The following is a 21,059-nucleotide window of genomic DNA, read 5'->3' as shown; positions in this document are numbered from 1 at the left end:
TCTGTGTGATGAAGATTTAGAGGAGAAAGTTGTAAAGGGAATTGGGGGTGAAGAATTAGCTGTCTTTTTAACCAGCTTAAGGAACTGGCTTCGCCTCCACATGAAGTCATTGAGCAAGGTAATGAGAAATCAATTCACTTTTCCACTTGTTAAGAAGACCATTGAGTTACACAATTTTATTTATTTTCTCCCCTGCCCTTATTTTCCCAAAGCTTTTCTCTGAATCTGTAGATTCTTCCCTTCCAAGCTCTTCTATTCACCAAATATTTTATGCAACATCCTCAGCCAGGTTAAGGAGAGACAGTATGTTTGTTTGTTTGTCTGTTTTAATAAGGAATTTTTTTTCAAATTTTAATTCTTGCATAGATTCCAAGAATGACTCTGAGAAAGTAGGTGATGTCTTGTGAGTGCAGTGGGGGAGGGTCACAACATGGTCACCCAGTAACATGGCCTTTCTTTCTTTCCACACAAACCCCAACCCTCCCTGGGTGACAGGTCACTGCTCTTTCTGGAGATGGTCCTATGAAAGAGCAAACTCAAAGGATGAAGACTGGGATACCGGAAAGTTGAAGATGGCATCTCAGGAAGAGGCCCAGGGGAGACTGTTCCCGGTCAAGACCTTGGTGTGTGTTTCTTACTCATAAAGTCCACGGATGGGCAATTCAATGATACCAAAATAGAAGAGAAAGCTCCTGATTTTAGTCCCATTTTAAAATTTTCTACACCTTTGACTAAGCAAAAGAGCAAATGATGATAGAAGCTTTGTTATTTGCATAGGTCTTTAAGACTAACTATTCAAATGGAAATTTACAAGTTTAGTTAGTTCAGGAGGAAACCACTTGATGGTCAGAGAGCAGTAATTTTTTTTTAAACTGGTATTTTGACTTTTATTTATTTTCTTTCTTTTTTTAAATTCACATATAATGTATTATTTGTTTCAGGGGTACAGGTCTGTGAATCCTCAGTCTTACACAGTTCATAGCAGTGTAGCTCATACCCTCCCCAGTGTCCACAACCAGCCTCCCTATCCCTCCCACCACCTCCCGTCTAGCAACCTTCAGTTGGTTTCCTGAAATTATGAGTCTCTTATGGTTCGTTTACCCCCAGGTCACATCTTGCTTCATTTTTCTCTCCCTTCCCCCCACCCCCACCCTGCCTCTCAAATTCCTCATATCAGAGAGAGTATATGATAATTGTCTTCCCATGATTGACTTATGTCACTTAGGGTAATACCCTCTAGTTCCATCCACATCATTGCAAATGTCAAGATTTCAGTTTTTTTTTTTTTTAATTATTATTGCATAGGGGTAATAGGGGTATTATTGCATTTGGGAAAAAATACGAGACACAGAGTATGATTGATTTAAGTTTGCAGATAGTTAAGGGTCATTTAGGTTTGTTAACAGAGTTAAGATTTGTCCTGTAACAAGACAGCTCTGAGGGCACAAAGGAGGATGGCTTAGAGTAGAACAAAATATAATCCAGCAGGTCTGTCAGTCATGCCCAGACAAGAACTAATTTACAGAAAAGAAGAAATGATCCTAAAAGTATTGCAGATCAAAAATAGATTGCATGTGAGGATGAGAAAAATCACGTGTTTAAAGATGTCTCCGGAATTTACGTGATGGAGAGGATTTTGGATCTGTTTACTGAGACACAGAATCCTTGTGAAGGAATAGATCTGGAGAAGGGTTGGAAGAGAACAAGAATGATCTTGATTAAAATACATATAATCTATCACTAGAAACAATAACTTACCAGAAACATTAGGGAAATTATCTGAGCCTGACTACTCAGCAATTCAGAGATGGATCCTGGGAAAGACGGTCTGTTGAGTCTCCAAGTCGAGTGTATCAAGGATAAGACATGAAACCCAATGGGCAACCAGCTAATGTGGAATCAAAACTAAATTCTTCCAGCCATGGGTTTTCTGAAAGAGAAATCAGGCTTACTGTCCTACAAGGGTGGGAAGGGGAATCATCAAACTAGTTCTAAGACAGAGGGAGTAGTTCTAAGCCAAATTAACCTTTCATGAACGACTGCATGGAAATGGGGTCAATGGTCAGTAAAGAAAAGGAGCTGTACTCTTCAGAAGCCAGCGGCATAAAGACAGATCAAGGATGTTTCTCTAGATGACGAATGTATTAAAAGCAGGTAAGAAGCATACCCTCGGACACTGGTGCTATTGCTTATGGAATATATGTATCAGCAATATGGATAAAACTATGATCATGGAAAATCATAATTAACATAAGGTTTCTTTTGAAATTTAGGTTACCAAAGAATTAAATGGAGAGAACATAAGTCTGCAAGAGTGGAGTGGGGGGGATGAAAGGACTGGTTTTATGTCAACAAATACTGTGCCTTCATGTGAACACAAATCCCAGACTCACTGATAAAATCATCGGCAGAGAAACAGCACTGTGGATACATATTGATTTAGGATAACTTTTGGTTAATCTATAATGCTTTTTTTCTCTTTATTTCCCATTCACACCAGAGTGGCATTGGTTTTATTATGAAGGGTAAGTCTTTCTGATTCCTCCATCCCAGGGGTCCCTGGACCTGATCACACTGACTTTGTTCTGCAGCATCTTCTCCATGGCCAATTCTTCCCAGGTCACTGAGTTCCTACTGCTGGGTTTCTCTAGCTTTGGTGACCTGCAGCCTGTTCTCTTTGTGCTTTTTCTCTGCCTCTATTTGATCATCCTGAGTGGAAACTTCACCATCATCTCTGTCATCCACCTGGACCGCAGCCTTCACACACCCATGTACTTTTTTCTCTGTGTCCTTTCAACCTCTGAAGTCTTCTACACAATTGTTATCCTGCCCAAGATGCTTATCAACCTGCTCTCTGTCCTCAGGACACTCTCCTTCACGGGCTGTGCCACACAGATGTTCTTTTTCCTCGGCTTTGCTGTCACCAATTGCCTGCTTCTGGGAGTTATGGGTTATGACCGCTACACTGCCATCTGCCAGCCTTTGCGCTACCCCGTTCTCATGAACTGGAGGGTGTGTGGACAGCTGGCAGCAAGCTGTATTGTTAGTGGCTTCCTAATATCTCTGGTAGGAACGACTTTGGTCTTCAGCCTCCCTTTCTGTGGCCCCAACAAAGTCAACCACTACTTTTGTGACATCTCACCAGTTATCCGTCTTGCTTGCGCTGAAACCTACATCCATGAGCTGGTCATCTTCATCTGCGGAGTCTTGGTGCTTCTTGTACCCTTGATCTTCATCTGTATTTCTTATGGCTTCATTGTCCATACCATCCTGAAGATCCCATCTGCTGAGGGCAAACGGAAAGCCTTCTCCACCTGTGCCTCCCATCTTATTGTGGTCATTGTCCACTACGGATGTGCTTCCTCTGTCTATCTTCGGCCCTCAGCCAAATATTCATCAGGCAAAGACAGGCTGGTGACAGTGACCTATACTATCATTACCCCACTGTTGAACCCTATGGTATACAGCCTTAGGAACAAAGATGTACAGCTGGCTATTCGGAAAATGATTGGGAAGACTGGGGTTTCTCTTAAGACTTTATAATCAGAACGTTTTCACACACATTTGGGCCAAATGTGTCGCTACATGTTTAGTCCATAACAGTTTCTGATAATATCTGTCCATATAAGTGTGTTCCCTTAGACAACTTGTTTGATATTTCAGGGTATAAATGTTCTCTTATTAAAGCAGACATGGTAATACGTTCCTCTCAAGGCTCTTGCAAAGATCCAAGGAGATAGCACAGCGTCAGTCCCTAGAGGTTAGCTCTCCTCTTCATGACTTATAGTTCTCAAAAGTCTCTAAAAAACCTTTATCTCTTGCTCTGTCTTTGGCTTGTTTGTCCCAAAGCTCTGATGGTTCTCTTTGTTTAAGGTTATGTCCAGCTTAAGAGGAGGTGCTCGAGTCTGAAGCTGGCTTAGACGTTGGGGCATGACATGATGGGGAAATCATTTACTGCACTAGGAATTAGGTTTCAGCCCAACACTGGTTAAGCCATGACGTTAAGAAAGTCACAATTGTTCTCTGAATCTGAATGTTATAATATGGAAAATAAAGATAGTATAATTTTCCTTTTCTAATTCCCAGGGATTTTGTTTGTATCTAATGGATAAGATGAAAGAAAGCACATGTAAAATGTACAGCGGCATAGAGCGGAAGCTCATATTAACAGAGGTTTGGGGTATTTCTAGGTGCTTTTTCTGACTACCCCTCTGAACCACTTGTTCTGTAACATAGAAGATACGTACCATAAATGAGTGGAAAAAATAATCCACCATCCAGTCCCCATAAGCAAGCTGGAGGAGAGGTCTCCATGGCATTCCAAACTAAATTCGTTAAGGAGAGGGAGCTACCCAATGACTCTGATGGCCATCTTGTCCCACATGTCCCCTGTACAGAGGGTCGTTCCAGAGTACCTCCCAGGGAACCCATCCTGTGCTGACCCGGAACCTGTTTCTTTCCCCTTGTTGCAGGAGACACTTGCTTTTCTATAGTTTTCACACTTTAAGTCTCTCGTGTCATACCTGATAACCTTGGCTCACAGATGTTTGAGGTGATTATGACAATTAGGACTTTACCCATTACCTACAGGACCTGAATTTCAGACACTCTGTCTTCTTGTGTACGGTCGTCTGGACACACGACAGCATGTCGATATTGTCTTTGAAGCCTCATGACTGAAATCAAAGTTCATGTTTCACACATGACTCCATTTCCAGGTAAAATGTAACTGCACTCTCTTGTTAAATGTATTTAGATTTTCCAATTCAAGTGTATAATCATCAGTGATGCATATTTTAAAGTGATTACCTCTCTATTTTTATCTCCCGTTTTTCAGGTTTTGGATTAAGGCTTTTTATATTATTTTCATTCTTAGTCGTTAAATAATTAAGGCACTTAAAGCACTATATATCTTTGTAAACATGGCGTAGGCCATTTCCATTAGTTCATTCTGTGCTTTTTAAAATTTCTAATTAAAATTAGAAATTAAAATTTCTTCCTAATATGTTTGCAATTTTCATTTATTGCCCAAATATTTTTTTAGAAACAGGTATTTATTCATGATAGATATTTCCTTGTTAATATTTAAGTAACTTCTGTTATTTATTTATTGTGTGTGTGTGTGTTAGTGACAGTATGTGACTGGTACAAGTTCTATTTTTAGAATTCATGCATTTTAATGTTTTTCCAATGAAATATTTTTATTTAAATTAAAATAATATCATAGTATGGATATCTTCTGGATTTTGTAATTAAGCCATCTTACTATGAGAGATCATGATCTGTTTTGTGTGTACATGTCATTGTTTCATTGTGCTCATTTCAAGTACTTCACAATTATATTTCTAGCAATACTGACTTGTGAATTTTGTTATGAAATCTATCTTTTAGAGTTAAGTAAACTTTTGGGGATTCCACAGATGCATTTTTTTTTTAATTTGACTTTATTTTTTATTTTTTATAACATATATTTTTATCCCCAGGGGTACAGGTCTGTGAGTCGCCAGGTTTACACACTTCACAGCACTCACCAAAGCACATACCCTCCCCAATGTCCATAACCCCACTCCCCTTCTCCCAACACCCCTACCCCCAGCAACCCTCAGTTTGTTTTGTGAGATTAAGAGTCACTTATGGTTTGTCTCCCTCCCAATCCCATCTTGTTTCATTGATTCTTCTCCTACCCACTTAAGCCCCCATGTTGCATCACCACTTCCTCATATCAGGGAGATCATATGATAGTTGTCTTTCTCTGCTTGACTTATTTCGCTAAGCATGATATGCTCTAGTTCCATCCATGTTGTCGCAAATGGCAAGATTTCATTTCTTTTGATGGCTGCATAGTATTCCATTGTGTATATATACCACATCTTCTTGATCCATTCATCTGTTGATGGACATCTAGGTTCTTTCCATAGTTTGGCTATTGTGGACATTGCTGCTATAAACATTCGGGTGCACGTGCCCCTTCGGATCACCACGTTTGTATCTTTAGGGTAAATACCCAGTAGTGCAATTGCTAGGTCATAGGGCAGTTCTATTTTCAACATTTTGAGGAACCTCCATGCTGTTTTCCAGAGTGGCTGCACCAGCTTGCATTCCCACCAACAGTGTAGGAGGGTTCCCCTTTCTCCAGCATCCTCACCAGCATCTGTCATTTCCTGGCTTGTTAATTTTAGCCATTCTGACTGGTGTGAGGTGATATCTCATTGTGGTTTTGATTTGTATTTCCCTGATGCCGAGTGATATGGAGCACTTTTTCATGTGTCTGTTGGCCATCTGGATGTCTTCTTTGCAGAAATGTCTGTTCATGTCCTCTGCCCATTTCTTGATTGGATTATTTGTTATTTGGGTGTTGAGATTGCTAAGTTCTTTATAGATTTTGGACACTAGTGCTTTATCTGATATGTCGTTTGCAAATATCTTCTCCCATTCTGTCAGTTGTCTTTTGGTTTTGTTAACTGTTTCCTTTGCTGTGCAAAAGCTTTTGATCTTGATGAAATCCCAATAGTTCATTTTTGCCCTTGCTTCCCTTGCCTTTGGTGATGTTCCTAGGAAGATGTTGCTGCAACTGAGGTTGAAGAGGTTGCTGCCTGTGTTCTCCTCAAGGATTTTGAAGGATTCCTTTCTCACATTGAGGTCCTTTATCCATTTTGGGTCTATTTTCGTGTGTGGTGTAAGGAAATGGTCCAACTTTATTTTTCTGCATGTGGCTGTCCAATTTTCCCAGCACCATTTATTGAAGAGGCTGTCTTTTTTCCATTGGACATTCTTTCCTGCTTTGTCTAAGATTAGTTGACCATAGAATTGAGGGTCTGTTTCTGGTCTCTCTATTCTGTTCCATTGATCTATGTGTCTGTTTTTGTGCCAGTACCATGCTGTCTTGATGATGACAGCTTTGTAACATAGCTTGAAGTCCGGAATCATGATGCCACCAACTTTGGGTTTCTTTTTCAATATTCCTTTGGCTATTTGAGGTCTTTTCTGGTTCCATATAAATTTTAGGATTATTTGTTCCATTTCTTTGAAAAAAAATGGATGGTATTTTTATAGGAATTGCATTAAATATGTAGATTGCTTTAGGTAGAATAGACATTTTCACAATATTTGTTCTCCAAATCCAGGAGCATGGAACATTTTTCCATTTCTTTGTGTCTTCCTCAATTTCTTTGCCTATTCAGGATCTTTTCTGGTTCCATATAAATTTTAGGATTATTTGTTCCAGTTCTTTGAAAAAAAAAGGGATGGGATTTTGGTAGGGATTGCATTAAATGTATAGATTGCTTTAGGTAGAATAGACATTTTCACAATATTTGTTCTCCAAATCCAGGAGCATGGAACATTTTTCCATTTCTTTGTGTCTTCCTCAATTTCTTTCATGAGTACTTTATAGTTTTCTGAGTACAGAGTCTTAGCCTCTTTGGTTAGGCTTATTCCTAGGTATCTTATAGTTTTGGGTGCAATTGTAAGTGGGATTGACTCCTTAATTTCTCTTTCTTCTGTCTTGTTGCTCGTGTAGAGAAATGCAACTGATTTCTGTGCATTGATTTTATATCATGACACTTCACTGAATTCCTGTACAAGTTCTAGCAGTTTGGGAGTGGACTCTTTGGGGTTTTCCACATATAGTACCATATCATCTGTTAAGAGTGATAGTTTTATTTCTTCTTTGCCTATTTGGATGCCTTAAATTTCCTTTTGTTGTCTGATTGCTGAGGCTAGGAATTCTAGTATTATTTTGAATAGCACTGGTAATAATGGACATCCCTGCCATGTTCCTGACCTTAGCAGAAAAGCTTTCAGTTTTTCTCCACTGAGAATGATATTTGCGGTGGGTTTTTCATAGATGGCTTTGATAATATTGAGGTATGTGCCCTCTATCACTACACTTTGAAGAGTTTTGATCAAGAAGGGATGCTGTACTTTGTCAAATGCTTTTTCAGCATCTATTGAGAGTATCATATGGTTCTTGTTCTTTCTTTTGTTGATGTGTTGTATCACATTGATTAATTTGCAGATGTTGAGCCAACCTTGCAGCCCTGGAATAAATCCCACTTGGTCGTGGAGAATAATCCTTTAATGTACTGTTGAATCCCGTTGGCTAGTATTTTGGTGAGAATTTTTGCATCTGTGTTCATCAAGGATATTGGTCTGTAGTTCTCTTTTTTGATGGGATCCTTGTCCAGTTTTGGGATCAAGGTGATGCTGGCCTCATAAAATGATTTTGGAAGTTTTCCTTCCATTTCTATTTTTTGGAACAGTCAGGAGAATAGGAATTAGTTCTTCTTTAAATGTTTGGTAGCATTCCCCTGGGAAGCCGTCTGGCCCTGGGCTTTTGTTTGTTTGGAGATTTCTGATGACTGTTCCAATCTCCTTACTGTTTATGGGTCTATTCAGGCTTTCTATTTCTTCCTGGTTCAGTTGTGGTAGTTTATATGTCTCTAGGAATGCATCCATTTTTTCCAGATTGTCAAATTTGTTGGCATAGAGTTGTTCATAGTATGTTCTTATAACTGTTTGTATTTCTTTGGTGTTAGTTGTGATCTCTCCTCTTTCATTCATGATTTTATTTATTTGGGTCCTTTCTCTTTTCTTTTTGATAAGTCTGGCCAGGGGTTTATCAATCTTATTAATTCTTTCAAAGAACCAGCTCCTAGTTTCATTGATTTGCTCTATTGTTTTTTTGGTTTCTCTGTCATTGATTTCTGCTCTGATCGTTGTGATTTCTCTTCTCCTGCTGGGTTTAGGGTTTCTTTCTTGTTCTTTCTCCAGCTCCTTTAGGTGTAGGGTTAGGTTGTGTACTTGAGACCTTTCTTGTTTCTTGAGAAAGGCTTGTACTGCTATATATTTTCCTCTTAGGACTGCCTTTGCTGTGTCCCACAGATTTTGAACCATTGTGTTTTCATTATCAGTTGTTTCCACGAATTTTTTCAATTCTTCTTTAATTTCCTGGTTGACCCATTCATTCTTTAAAAGGATGCTGTTTAGTCTCCATGTATTTGGGTTCTTTCCAAATTTCCTCTTGTGATTGAGTTCTAGCTTCAGAGCATTGTGGTCTGAAAATATGCAGGGAATCATTCCAATCTTTTGATACCGGTTGAGACCTGATTTAGGACCCAGCATGTGATCTATTCTGGAGAATGTTCCTCATTTCAGTGAGGGGAGTGTTAAAGTCCCCTACTATTATTGTGTTATTGTTGATGTGTTTCTTTGATTTTGTTATTAATTGGTTTATATAGTTGGCTGCTCCCACCTTAGGGGGATAGATATTTAAAATTGTTAGGTCTTCTGGTTGGACAGATCCTTTGAGTATGATATAGCGTCCTTCCTCATCTCTTATTTTAGTCTTTGGCTTAAATCTAATTGATCTGATATAAGGATTACCACCTCAGCTTTCTTCTGATGTCCATTAGCATGGTAAATTGTTTTCCACCCCCTTACTTTAAATCTGGAGGTGTCTTCGGGTCTAAAATGAGTTTCTTGTAGGCAAAATATATATGGGTTTTGTTTTTTTATCCATTCTGATACCCTGTGTCTTTTGATTGGGGCATTTAGCCCATTAACATTCAAGCTAACTATTGAGAGATATGAATTTAGTGCCATTGTATTGCCTGTAAGGTGACTGTTACTGTATATTGTCTCTGTTTCTTTCTGATCTACTACTTTTAGGGTCTCTCTTTGCTTAAAGGACCCCTTTCAATATTTCCTGTAGAGCTGGTTTGGTGTTTGAAAATTTTTTCAGTTTTTGTTTGTCTTGGAAGCTTTTTATCTCTCCTTCTATTTTCAATGATAGCCTAGCTGGATATAGTATTCTTGGCTGCATGTTTTTCTTGTTTAGTGCTCTGAATATATCATGCCAGTTCTTTCTGGCCTGCCAGGTCTCTGCGGATAAGTCTGCTGTCAATCTAATATTTTTACCATTGTATGTTACAGACTTCATTTCCCGGGCTGCTTTCAGGATTTTCTTTTTGTCGCTAAGACTTGTAAGTTTTACTATTAGATGACGGGGTGTGTTGGGCGCCTGGGTGGCTCAGTGGGTTAAGCCGCTGCCTTCGGCTCAGGTCATGATCTCGGGGTCCTGGGATCGAGTCCCACATTGGGCTCCCTGCTCAGCGGGGGCCTGCTTCCTTCCCTTCCCCTCTCTCTGCCTGCCTCTCTGCCTACTGTGATCTCTCTCTGTCAAATAAATAAATAAAATCTTTAAAAAAAAAATAGATGACGGGGTGTGGACCTATTCTTATTGATTTTGAAAGGGGTTCTCTGCACCCCCTGGATTTTGATGCTTGTTCCCTTTGCCTATTAGGGAAATTCTCTCCAATAATTCTCTCCAATATACCTTCTGCTCCCCTGTTTCTTTTTTCTTCTTCTGGATCCCAATTATTCTAATGTTGTTTCGTCTTATGGTGTCACTTATCTTTTAAATTCTCCCATCATGATCCAGTAGCTGTTTGTCCCTCTTTTGCTCAGCTTCTTTATTCTCTGTCATTTGGTCTTCTAAATCACTAATCCTTTCTTCTGCCTCATTTATCCTAGCAGTGAGAGCCTCCATTTTTTATAGCACCTCATTAAAAGCTTTTTTGATTTCAACTTGGTTAGATTTTAGTTCTTTTATTTCTACATAAAGGGCTTTTATATCTCCTGTGAGGGTTTCTCTAATATCTCCATGCCTTTTTCAAGCCTGGCTAGAACCTTGAGAATTGTCATTCTGAACTCTAGATCTGACATATTATAAATGTCTGTTTTGATTAGGTCCCTAGCCTTTGGTACTGCTTCTTGTTCTTTTTTTTTTTTTTTTTTTTTTTTTTTTTTTTGTGGTGAATTTTTCCACCTTGTCATTTTGTCCAGATAAGAGTATATGAAAGAGCAAGTAAAATATTAAAAGAGTGGCAAAGACCTCAGGAAAATACACTTTACCCAAATCAGAAGAGATCCCAAATTGTTGGGGGGAGAAAGGGGATAAAAAGAGGTTCAGAAAAAAAAAAGAAAGAAAAGAAACAATGAAAAAATAAGAATAAAGAAAAATATAAAAAAGAATATATATATATATATATATATATAATAAACTAGTTAAAAAAAGTTAAAAAAGAAAAGGGTAAAAGTTAAAAATATTAGCAGAAGAAGAAAAAAAGGAAAAAAATTTGAAAAAAAAAATTAAATTAACTGCAAGTCTAAAGAATCATGGGGAGAAAGCCATGAGTTCTGTGCTTTGCTTTCTCCTCCTCTGGAATTCCGCTGCTCTCCTTGGTATTGAACCTGCACTCCTTGGTAGGTGAACTTGGTCCTGGCTGGTTCTTGTTGATATTCTGGGGGAGGGGCCTGCTGTAGTGATTCTCAAGTGTCTTTGCCCCAAGCAGAATTGCACCGCCCTTACCAGGGGCTGGGCTGAGTAATCAGCTTGGGTTATCTTTCAGGAGCTTTTGTTCCCTGAATGCTTTCCGTAGAGTTCCGGAGGACAGGAAAGAAAATGGTGGCCTCCCAGTCTCCAGCCCAGAGGAGCCAAGAGCTCAGGGTTCAGCTCCTCAGCACACCCTTTCCAAAAGGGGTTGATTTTCTGTTTCTAGAATTGCTGTTCTTCTTCTCTTCGATCTCCCGTTGAATTTGTAGGTGTTTGTAATATTTAGATAAGCTATCTAGCTGATCTCCTGCTACCTGATGTAGTCTCAGCCTGCTATTTCTCCACCATCTTGACTCCTCCTCTCATGTTCACTTCTTATGGAAACAGAACTCACTGATATTTTCTAGACTTTTCTAGAAAAGTGTACAAATCATGATTGGCACAGCAACCAACTTTCACAGAGTCAACCTAAATAGCTCACACCTGGAATGTCACTAACATCTCATCACTCTCTCTTCTTTCTCCAACAGAAACAACCCTTGTGTCTTCTCATGGCATGCCTCACTGCTTGGCTCACTTCAGGCTTTATAAGGACAGAAATCTAGAGGATGCATTCTCCAGAATCATCTTCATCCTTTTTCTAGTTCTTCCTCTTTCATATCTGCTTTTCCCATTGATGGTCTTGTCCACCATGTTTATTTAGGCATATGCTCTCCCAAGTTCAGACTTCATTTATGAAGTGGTTTTTGGTTCATTTCTAGCTGCTTCTGATCTATTCTTTTGCTTTCCAAGACGTCCCTTCCTCTAATCACTCACAACTGAATTCTTTTAAATTCTGATCTTTGCTAGTGTTTTGCACATTCTATGACTTTTTAAACTCTTTTCAGCTTATTCTGAAATATTGGGTAGGAGTTTCCATCTGGTTCATGGGTGAATCTTCCAGGGTCTTTCCAGGTGAGCTCTCCAGGAAGCTCACTCTGAGAGGGCGTGGCATGTAGGATGTTCATTAGTAAATGCATAGGATTCACAGTTGCCCTGGGCAGAGAAGATGGTCATGCTGAAGGGTCTCCCAGGGGCAGCATCAGCTGCCCTGGGAGTGAGATCCATAGTACAATGACCATTCAGAGGAGCCCTGCTTTGGTCCAAGATGGCCAGAACTTTATAAACTTACATCAGTCAATGTTTGGGTGTGGGTAGCTGTAGGAAAGAGAGTTACTTATGGCAAGGTGTTCACGTAGCCATGGAGCCTCCCCACCCATAGTATGGCCCCCACGGGGCATTAAACCTTTATGTGGAGGAACATCTGCTTATCACTGTCACTACACAGGCACACCATTAATTCCAACAGGGGTGTTGTTCTTCTGGATTTTCCCTTGTCATAACTTTGTTGGTGATCTGAGTGTGATCATTGTCTGAGTTCATCTGGGTGAGACTGGTTTACCTGCACACCCAGAGGGGAGACTGGGCCACACCACTACACTGCTAGCCTTGTAGTTGGAGCTCCTCTTGAGTGGTCACCAGAAATTATCCAACCATTCCCAGAGACCATAAGCTTCCTGGTTTTGGATGATGTTCTCAGGTCAGTGAATTGGTTTTTAGGTTCTTGCCACTGAGAGTTATTTTTTTCTTCTTGTTCTCATGTCTTTTCTACTGCATTCTCCTTCTCAGTTTTTAATACTGTATTTTGAGTTTCTTGAGTATATTTTGTTGATTCAATTCTTAAAAATGTGGTCATGGAGATTTTAACTTCCCTTTTGCATTCACTTTTTCCCTTAATTTATTTTTAATTTGAGAAATAATTTGCATAAATGAAAGTCAAGTATTTTAAGTGTAAGTTATTAGTGAGTTTTTGCAAATACATTCACCTACTTACCCATCACAGCAATCAAAAAAAATAAAACAGTTCTATCACCCTAAATCCTACTCAGTGCCACTTTCCAGCTGCTTCCTGCCTTGAGACAACACTGTATTGATTTCTCTCTTTTCTGGATTTATTGACATATAATGGCATATACCAATGTGTGAGATAACAGTGTGTGACGTAACAATGATACACACGTGTATATTGTGAAGTAATCATCACAGTCAGATCAGCTAACAACTCCAACTCCTCACAAATTACCTTTTGTGTGTATGTGGTGAGAACATTTAATATCTACTCTCTTGGCCTCTTTCAAGTATATAACACAACAGTGTTGTTAACCAAGGTCATCATGCTGTATCTTAGACCCCAGAACTTACTCATCTTACCACTACAACTATGTGCCCTTTGACCAATATCTCCCAACCCCCCTGCCCTCCCCCTTGGCAACCACAATTCTACTCTCTGAGGCTGATTTCAGCTCTCTGAGTTTTCACATATAATTGAGGTCATACAGTATTTATCTTTCCCTGTCTGACTTGTTTTGTTGAGCATAATGACGTCAAGTTCCATCCACGTTGCCGCAAATCACAGGATTTCCTTCTTTTTTATTGTTGAAAAAAAAAGTTTCATGGCATTCTATTCTTTCATTGCTACATAGTCTTCTCTTGTATGAATATGTAAAAATATACTTACCCATTTATCTGTTGATAGACATTTGGATTGTTGGCTCTAATTGGCTATTATGAATAAACCTGCCATGAACATATTTTGTAAAGGTCTTTTGTGGACAATTGCTGTTATACCTCTCTCTTATGTTGGGTAGATATATATATTTAATTCTGTAAGATGCTGCCCAGTGTTTTTCAAAGCGGTTGTTCCACATGATACTCCCACTGGTTGCCTCATATTCTCTTCAACTTTCAGTACTGCCAGGTGTTTTGTATCCCTTTTGTTTTTTTGTTTCCTAAATATATTAATCATTCTAGTGGAGTAAGTAGCATCTCATTTAATTTTACTTTGTATTACTCTGATACCCAATTGTGTTGAATGCTTTTTTCGTTTTCTTATTGATCATTCATATGTCTTTTTAGAAAATTGTTCTAGTCTTTTGCCTATTTTAATAAGACTGCTTTTTCATTTTTGTATTCTAGGACATGTTTATAAATACTGGATTAAAGTCGTTTGTAAGATATGTGTATTGTGAATATTCCCTCCAAGTCTGCAGCTTGCATTTTTGTTTTCTCAATGGTGTTTTTAATGAGAGTGAGCTTTTCAATTTTGATTAAGTTTACTTATAAATGCATGGTTTTATGTTTAGTGCTTCTCAGGTCTTGTCTAAGAAACATTTTCCTAAGCCAAGGTGAAAGAAACCTCACACATTTGTTTCTAGCTGCTTTCCAGCATTGGCTTTAATATGTAGCGTTGGGTTCATTTAAGTTTCATCCCTGAACCAAAGATATCAAGACACAATTTATATATAATAGTAGACACCCAGTTTAAGTGTGTGACCCACTGTGTTTTGACAAATATGTGTACCCATGTACTTACCACAATGATATAAAACATTTCCATCACACTGAAATTGTTCCACATGCCCCCTCCCAATCAGTGCCCTAGACCACCACTGCATTTGACAATACTCTAATTCCATATGAATAGAATCACATAGTATGTACTTTTTGCTTTTTGGCCTCTTCCATTAAGCATATTTTTGAAACTTATCCATGATGTGTGTGACTTTGGAGTTCATTATTTTTGTTGCATTGTACAAATACACTGCAGTGTGTCTAGGCAGGCACACACTGATGGGCGTGTAGCTTTCAGTTTTCAGCTCTTAGGTACAGAGCTGCACAAAGACTTGTGAGCACACATTTTCATAATGCATGGAGTTTTCCATTCTGTTAAGCAAATATCTAGGAGTGTAATTGTGGAGTCATGTAGTAAATACACGCTAACTTTCTAAGAGATTGTCCGAATGTATTAAAAGCAGGTGAGAGGCAGATCCTCAGATGTTGGTACTATTGCTTATGGAATATATGTATCAGCAATGTGGGTAAAACTATGACCATGGGAAATCATAATTAAAATAGGGTTTCTTTTGAATCTTAAATTACTTAATAATTAAGTGGAGAGTACATAAGTCTGCAAGAGTTGGGGGGATGAAAGGATAGGTTTTATGTCAGCAAATATTGTGCCTTTGGTGAACACTAATCTGAGACTCACTGATAAAATCATTGGCAGAGAAGTAGCACTATGCATACCTATTGGGATAATTTTTGGTTAATTTATAATCCTTTTCTTCTCTTTCCTTCCATTTGTTTCTCATTCACATCAGACTGGTGCTGGGGTAAGTCTCTCTGATTCCTCCATCTCAGAGGTCTCTGGACCTGGCGATCATACTGGCTTTATTCCATGACTTTTGCTCTCCATGGTCACTTCTTCCCAGGTCATCAACTTTCTACTGTTGGGTTTCTCCAGCTTCAGTGAATTTCAGCCTGTTCTCTTCATGCTCTTTCTCTGCTTTATTTGATCACTCTGTGTTCAAACCTCACCATCTTCTCCATCACTTGCCAGCCTTTGCACTACCTCATTCTCATGACCTGGAGGGTATGTGGACAGCTGGCATCAACTTGTATTGTTAGTGGCTTCTTAATATCTCTGGTGGGAACAATTTTGGTCTTCAGCCTCCATTTCTGTGGCTCCAACAACGTCAAACACTACTTTTGTGATATTTCACCAGTTATCCAACTTGCCTGTGCTGAAACCTACGTCAATGAGCTGGTCATCTTCATCTGTGGCATCTTGGCTCTTGTTGTGCCCTTGATCTTAACCTGCATGGCTTATGGCTTCATTGTCCATACCATCCTGAAGATCCTATCTGATGAAGGCAAGTGGAAAGCCTTCTCCACTTGTGCCTTCCATCTTATTGTGTTTGTTGTCCACTATGGCTGTGCCTTCTCTGTCTACGTGCAGTTCTCAGCCAAATATTCATCAAGCAAAGACAGGCTGTGACAGTGATCTACATTACCTATACTGCACTTTGAACCCAATGGTATACAGCCTTAGGAACAAAGATCTACAGCTGGCCATTCAGAAAATAATGGAAAAGACTTGGTTTTCTCCTGTGAGTTTATATTAGAACATCTTCAAAAGTACACACACATTTAGGCCAAACGTGTCACTAAGTAAGTCATAAAATTTTCTGCTAATGTTATCTGTGTGGTCTTCAATGAGTTGTTTGATGTTGCAGGGCCTAAATATTCTCTTACACAAAGCAGGCATAATAATATATTCCTCTCAATGCTGTTGAAGGATTAAAAGAGATAGCACAGTATCTGTCACTAAAAGTTAGCTTTCCTCCTTCTCTTATTCTGAAAAGACCTAGGAGGAGGATCTAAGATGGCTGTGGAGTAGGAGGACCTTGGGCTTGCCTCATCCCTTGAACACACTTAGCTAACTACCAAATCGTTCTGAATACCCGAGAAATTGACCTAAGGACTGCAAAGAAGTTGCACAAATAGAGGGAGTGAAGAGGCTACCTGGAGGAAGGTAGGAAGTATGGAGATGTGGTATGGGGGAGGAAAGGATTGTGGATGTTGAAGTGAAGAGGGAGCCTTGGTTGTATACAAGCATGAGAGATAGCAGAGCACCTAAGGATATACACAAGGAGAACACTTCTCCAAAGCCATTGTTTGGGAAAATGAGAGGGGCTGAATTTATGAGTTTTGCAACCAATGGGGCTCAAAGCCTGGGGTTTTAGATTCATTTGCGTGCCTGGGATAGAATCCCAAGGGTTTTACCCTCCTCCTGAAAGGAAGGCAGCCAGGGGGCAGATGGTATGATCTGAGGACCACCTAAGGTGCATGGGTAGAGATGGTTCACTCCTCTTGTTGGAGTGCATCTATGAAAAGTGGAATTTGTGGGGTTCCCTCTCCAGGTACAAAAGAGCTCACAGACACCATTTCCTTCCCCCACCATTCAGCATAGGCACAGAAATACCGGCTGAGTATGGCTGACCCAGACACTGGTTATGTGGCCTGCATTCCTTCTTATTTTCTACTCTTGCACTCTGGAATAACTGCACTTCTTGGTCAAACTTGGATCAGAACCAGCATGGCAAGACCCTCCCCCAAAAGACCAGTGCAGGTCCATACAAATCAGGCCTCTTAACTCTAAAACTCAGCAGGCTTGGATAGAGCCCAGAGTGCACTGTGCCTCCCCAAGCACCAGGCAACCCAGAGTAGATCAGTCTTCTGTCACTCTCCTTCCATATGAAAGGACTTAAAGACTTAAAGACAGGATTTCTGTAACACTTTTGCTGTAGACTGAAGTCCTGACCCCACGAAGTATTGGCTCTGGGACTTTGATGTATCTAAATCAGTTTTCTCATCTTTATAATGGAGTTCAATCTGATGATCAGTTAATTTAACTTTCAAGCTATCTCCAAAATAAGTGAGAAAATACTACTACAATGGTTAAGTGTTATGCAAACATTTAGAATCAAAATGGAACAGATGTTTTTCAAAATACGACTTTCATACTGCTGGGTGCACTCCACTGGTTTCAGAAAGGGTTTAAAAGGATAGTTTCCTTGACCAGGACAGGAAAATGTACGCTGCACCTGTCCCTTATCCAGGAGGATCTCCAAAAAGTCTGAGTCATAAATGTCATGGTCACAGGAGATCTTAAACCTCTAGCCCAGCAGTCTCATCTGAGAGGTGAAGAAATTGAGCTTCAGAGAGTGTTAGGGAGACCCCGAGGCCAGAAACAACCAAGTTGATGTGTCAGCAACAGAAGAGAGGGATTTGTCTTTCAGAATGTTATTGCAATTGTGTTATCATTCTTCCTCAAGGTGTTTATTATGTAGATACTAACTTCTCTTTGTGCATCTTTGTGCAGTTTCTCCCATGTCTGTTCCTGAACCTACCGGGTCTCTATGAGCTTGTGCTAGTGTTTCTGACTAACTCTGATTTTGTGTGCCTTTGGACTTCTGTGTCTTCAAGTCTGTCAACTACAGTTGTTTGCAGGGAGCTCACTGAGTACTAGGATCTCTATTAGATACTATAATCATCTAGATGCCACACACCACAATCATCTCTGAAAAATAATATTATTTTGGATTTTGTAGATGCACACACACACACACAAACACACACTACAATGAGATGTTATTCAGACTTAAAACAAAAACAAAAACAAAAGGAAAAGAAATCCTGCTATTTGCAAGAACATGGGCCTGGAAGAATCATGCTTAGTGAAGCACGTCAGTCACAGAAGGCAAACTCCACGTAAAGGAGGAAACCAAAGAGTCAAACGCACAGACACAGAGCAGAATGGTGATTGTCAGGGTCAGGGCAAGTGCACAGTGGCTGTTCAGTGGGTACGGCTGCCAGCCGTGCAAGATGAACACGTTCTAGAGATCCGCTCTTCATCATCGTGCCCGTAGTTAACACTGCAGTATTATGTACTTCACATTAATGAAGAGGGTAGATCTCATGATAAGTATCCTTGCTCTAATGAACAAAAGATTTTCTGATTAAAATTGCTGAGTGCTCTACTGAGTTAAATCGGAACAAGGACAGTGTCTATGTAAACTGAGGAAGCTCACTGAGATCGTTAATTTAGGATATGTATAAAATTATATGGATAGTTATACTGAAATTCACTTTAAAGCTTAAACCATCCTGGATAGCATTCTTTGGAGACTGGGTAATTCAAGAGACAATGAAAACAGTTAAGCGTCATGTTGTTCACAGACCTAATAATGTGGGGATGTGATTTCCAGTATAGAAGGATCGATCACATTAATGAAGCCAGAGATCATGATTGGATACCTAATCAGAAAAGAAGGTCTGCAAAACAATGTGACCATATCCCACCTTAAACCCCAGGCTTACAGCTTCAGTGGAAAACACACGTCTATTTACTTGCTCTCAGCCCACCCAGGTCATGAGTCTGGACTAAGACTGTCCAGACCCTCCCCCGGTGCAGTTTCCACTGAGCAGCCTCTTCAAGTCCTCGTGAATGAGGAATGACACAAGGCAACATCCCTGCCCACTCACTGTCTCTCTTTGTCCTTCCGTACAGCAGATGCCAGTGTGGCACCTCCCGCTCCCCTTCACCCATGTTGCCCATTCCCCGCACCTCCCACCCACAAGAGCATGCATTTTTCAATATTTTAGAAAACGGATTGCTTGACCATAACATTTAGTTCTAATATCCATCTGGATGGATTATATGTATGATGTGAGATAAAGGTACATTCTCTCTGTTTTCTCCTGTGGATATTCATTGATCCTATACTATTTTTGTAAAGATTTTTTTTCATTTCAGATATGAGAGATGCAGTTGAAATCATTGTCAACTTTGCCATAACCAAATGAATATACAAATATTGGATTATTTTTTAAACAATTTTATTTATTTATTTGACAGATGGAGATCACAAGTAGGCAGAGAGGCAGGCAGAGAGAGAGGAGGAAACAGGCTCCCCGCTGAGCAGGGAGCCTGATGCGGGGCTCCATCCCAGGACCCTGGGATCATGACCTGAGCCGAAGGCAGAGGCTTTAACCCACTGAGTCATCCAGGCGCCCCAATATATTGGATTATTTTTGAATGGTTTTTTTCCTTTCTAGTGTTTAGGGTTTAAATTTTTGCATCAGCATTTAGTATTATTTTCCTCTAACTTAATTATAGTTTTGATATTAGAAATGTAAGTCCTCTTGACTAGTGCTTTTTATTTCATTTTGTTTTGTTTGTTTTTGCTGTTGTTTTGTTTTTTATTTAAATTCTATTAACTAACAGATAGTATTATTAGTCTCAAAAGTAGAGTTCAGTGATACCTCAGACTTATATAATACCGTACGCTCATTACATCATGTGCCTCTTTAATGTTCATCACTCAGTTACCCCATCCCCTCACCAACCTCCCCTCCCACAACCCTCAGTTTGTTTCCTATGATTAACAGTGGTTTTGGCTTGTCTTCCTCTCTGATTATGTCTTGTTTTATTTTTCCCTCCCTTCCCTATAATCCTCCATTTTGTTTCTTAATTCCACATAGGAGTGAGATCATATAGTAATTGTCTTTCTCTGACTGACTTATTTCACTTAGCTTAATACCTTCTAGTTCCATCCATGTCATTGAAAATGGTAATATTTCTTTTTTTTTTCCCCTGATGGTTGAAAAAAAATTTTATATATATATATATATAAAACTTCTTCTTCTTCCAGACATCTGTCAATGGATATCTGGGCTCTTTCCATAGTTTGGCTATTGTAGACATTGCTGCTATAAACATTGGGATGCATGTGCCTCTATGTTAACCACATTTGTATCTTTGTGGTAATCTCCTTGTAATGCAATAGCTGGGTCATAGGGTAGCTCTATTTTCAACCTTTTGAGGAACTTCCAAACTGTTTTCTGGAGTGGTCACACCAGCTTGCATACCCAACACTGTGTAAGAGGGTTCTCCTTTCTCCGCATCCTCACCAACATCTGTCATTTCCTGACTTGTTAATTTTAGCCATTCTGACTGGTGTGAGGTGGTATCTCATTATGGTTTTGATCTACAGATCTAATTTAATCAATAAATCTATCAATCTGTTCTCTTTTATGTCAAAAAATGTAGGAATTTTGAAATGTAAAATATGTTAAGTCAAGCCAAGCCACCCTTAGATAAACCCTATTTTTTCATGTAATTGGATTCAACCTGTTTGCCTGAATTTAACCTACAAAGTTCCTCCTATGGGATTCTTTTTCTCCTCATCTTCATCACCTCTGTTGCTGTGGAGCTCTATTTGGGGTCCATGGAACACATAAATGCACTCATCTAAGCTACAGAATCCTTCTCTGAGTCCAC

General features: G+C 39.5%; 1 protein-coding gene and 1 pseudogene across 1 annotated transcript; both read left to right on the top strand.

Annotated features, from left to right (window-relative positions):
- The first annotated feature begins 2,601 nt into the window (after positions 1 to 2,601).
- LOC116575816 (olfactory receptor 10R2-like) lies at positions 2,602 to 3,543 on the top strand. Its single transcript, XM_032317374.1, has one exon. The coding sequence runs from the start codon at positions 2,602 to 2,604 to the stop codon at positions 3,541 to 3,543; it is 942 nt and encodes a 313-aa protein (XP_032173265.1).
- Positions 3,544 to 15,246: 11,703 nt separating this feature from the next.
- Positions 15,247 to 16,338, top strand: LOC116575965 (annotated as a pseudogene).
- The last annotated feature ends 4,721 nt before the right edge of the window (positions 16,339 to 21,059 follow it).

Source organism: Mustela erminea, chromosome 17 (genome assembly GCF_009829155.1).
Source record: "Mustela erminea isolate mMusErm1 chromosome 17, mMusErm1.Pri, whole genome shotgun sequence".
Classification (NCBI taxonomy): Eukaryota; Metazoa; Chordata; class Mammalia; order Carnivora; family Mustelidae; genus Mustela; species Mustela erminea.
The sequence above is the reverse complement of the archived record's forward strand: the minus strand, read 5'-3'. Positions and strand labels throughout refer to the sequence as shown.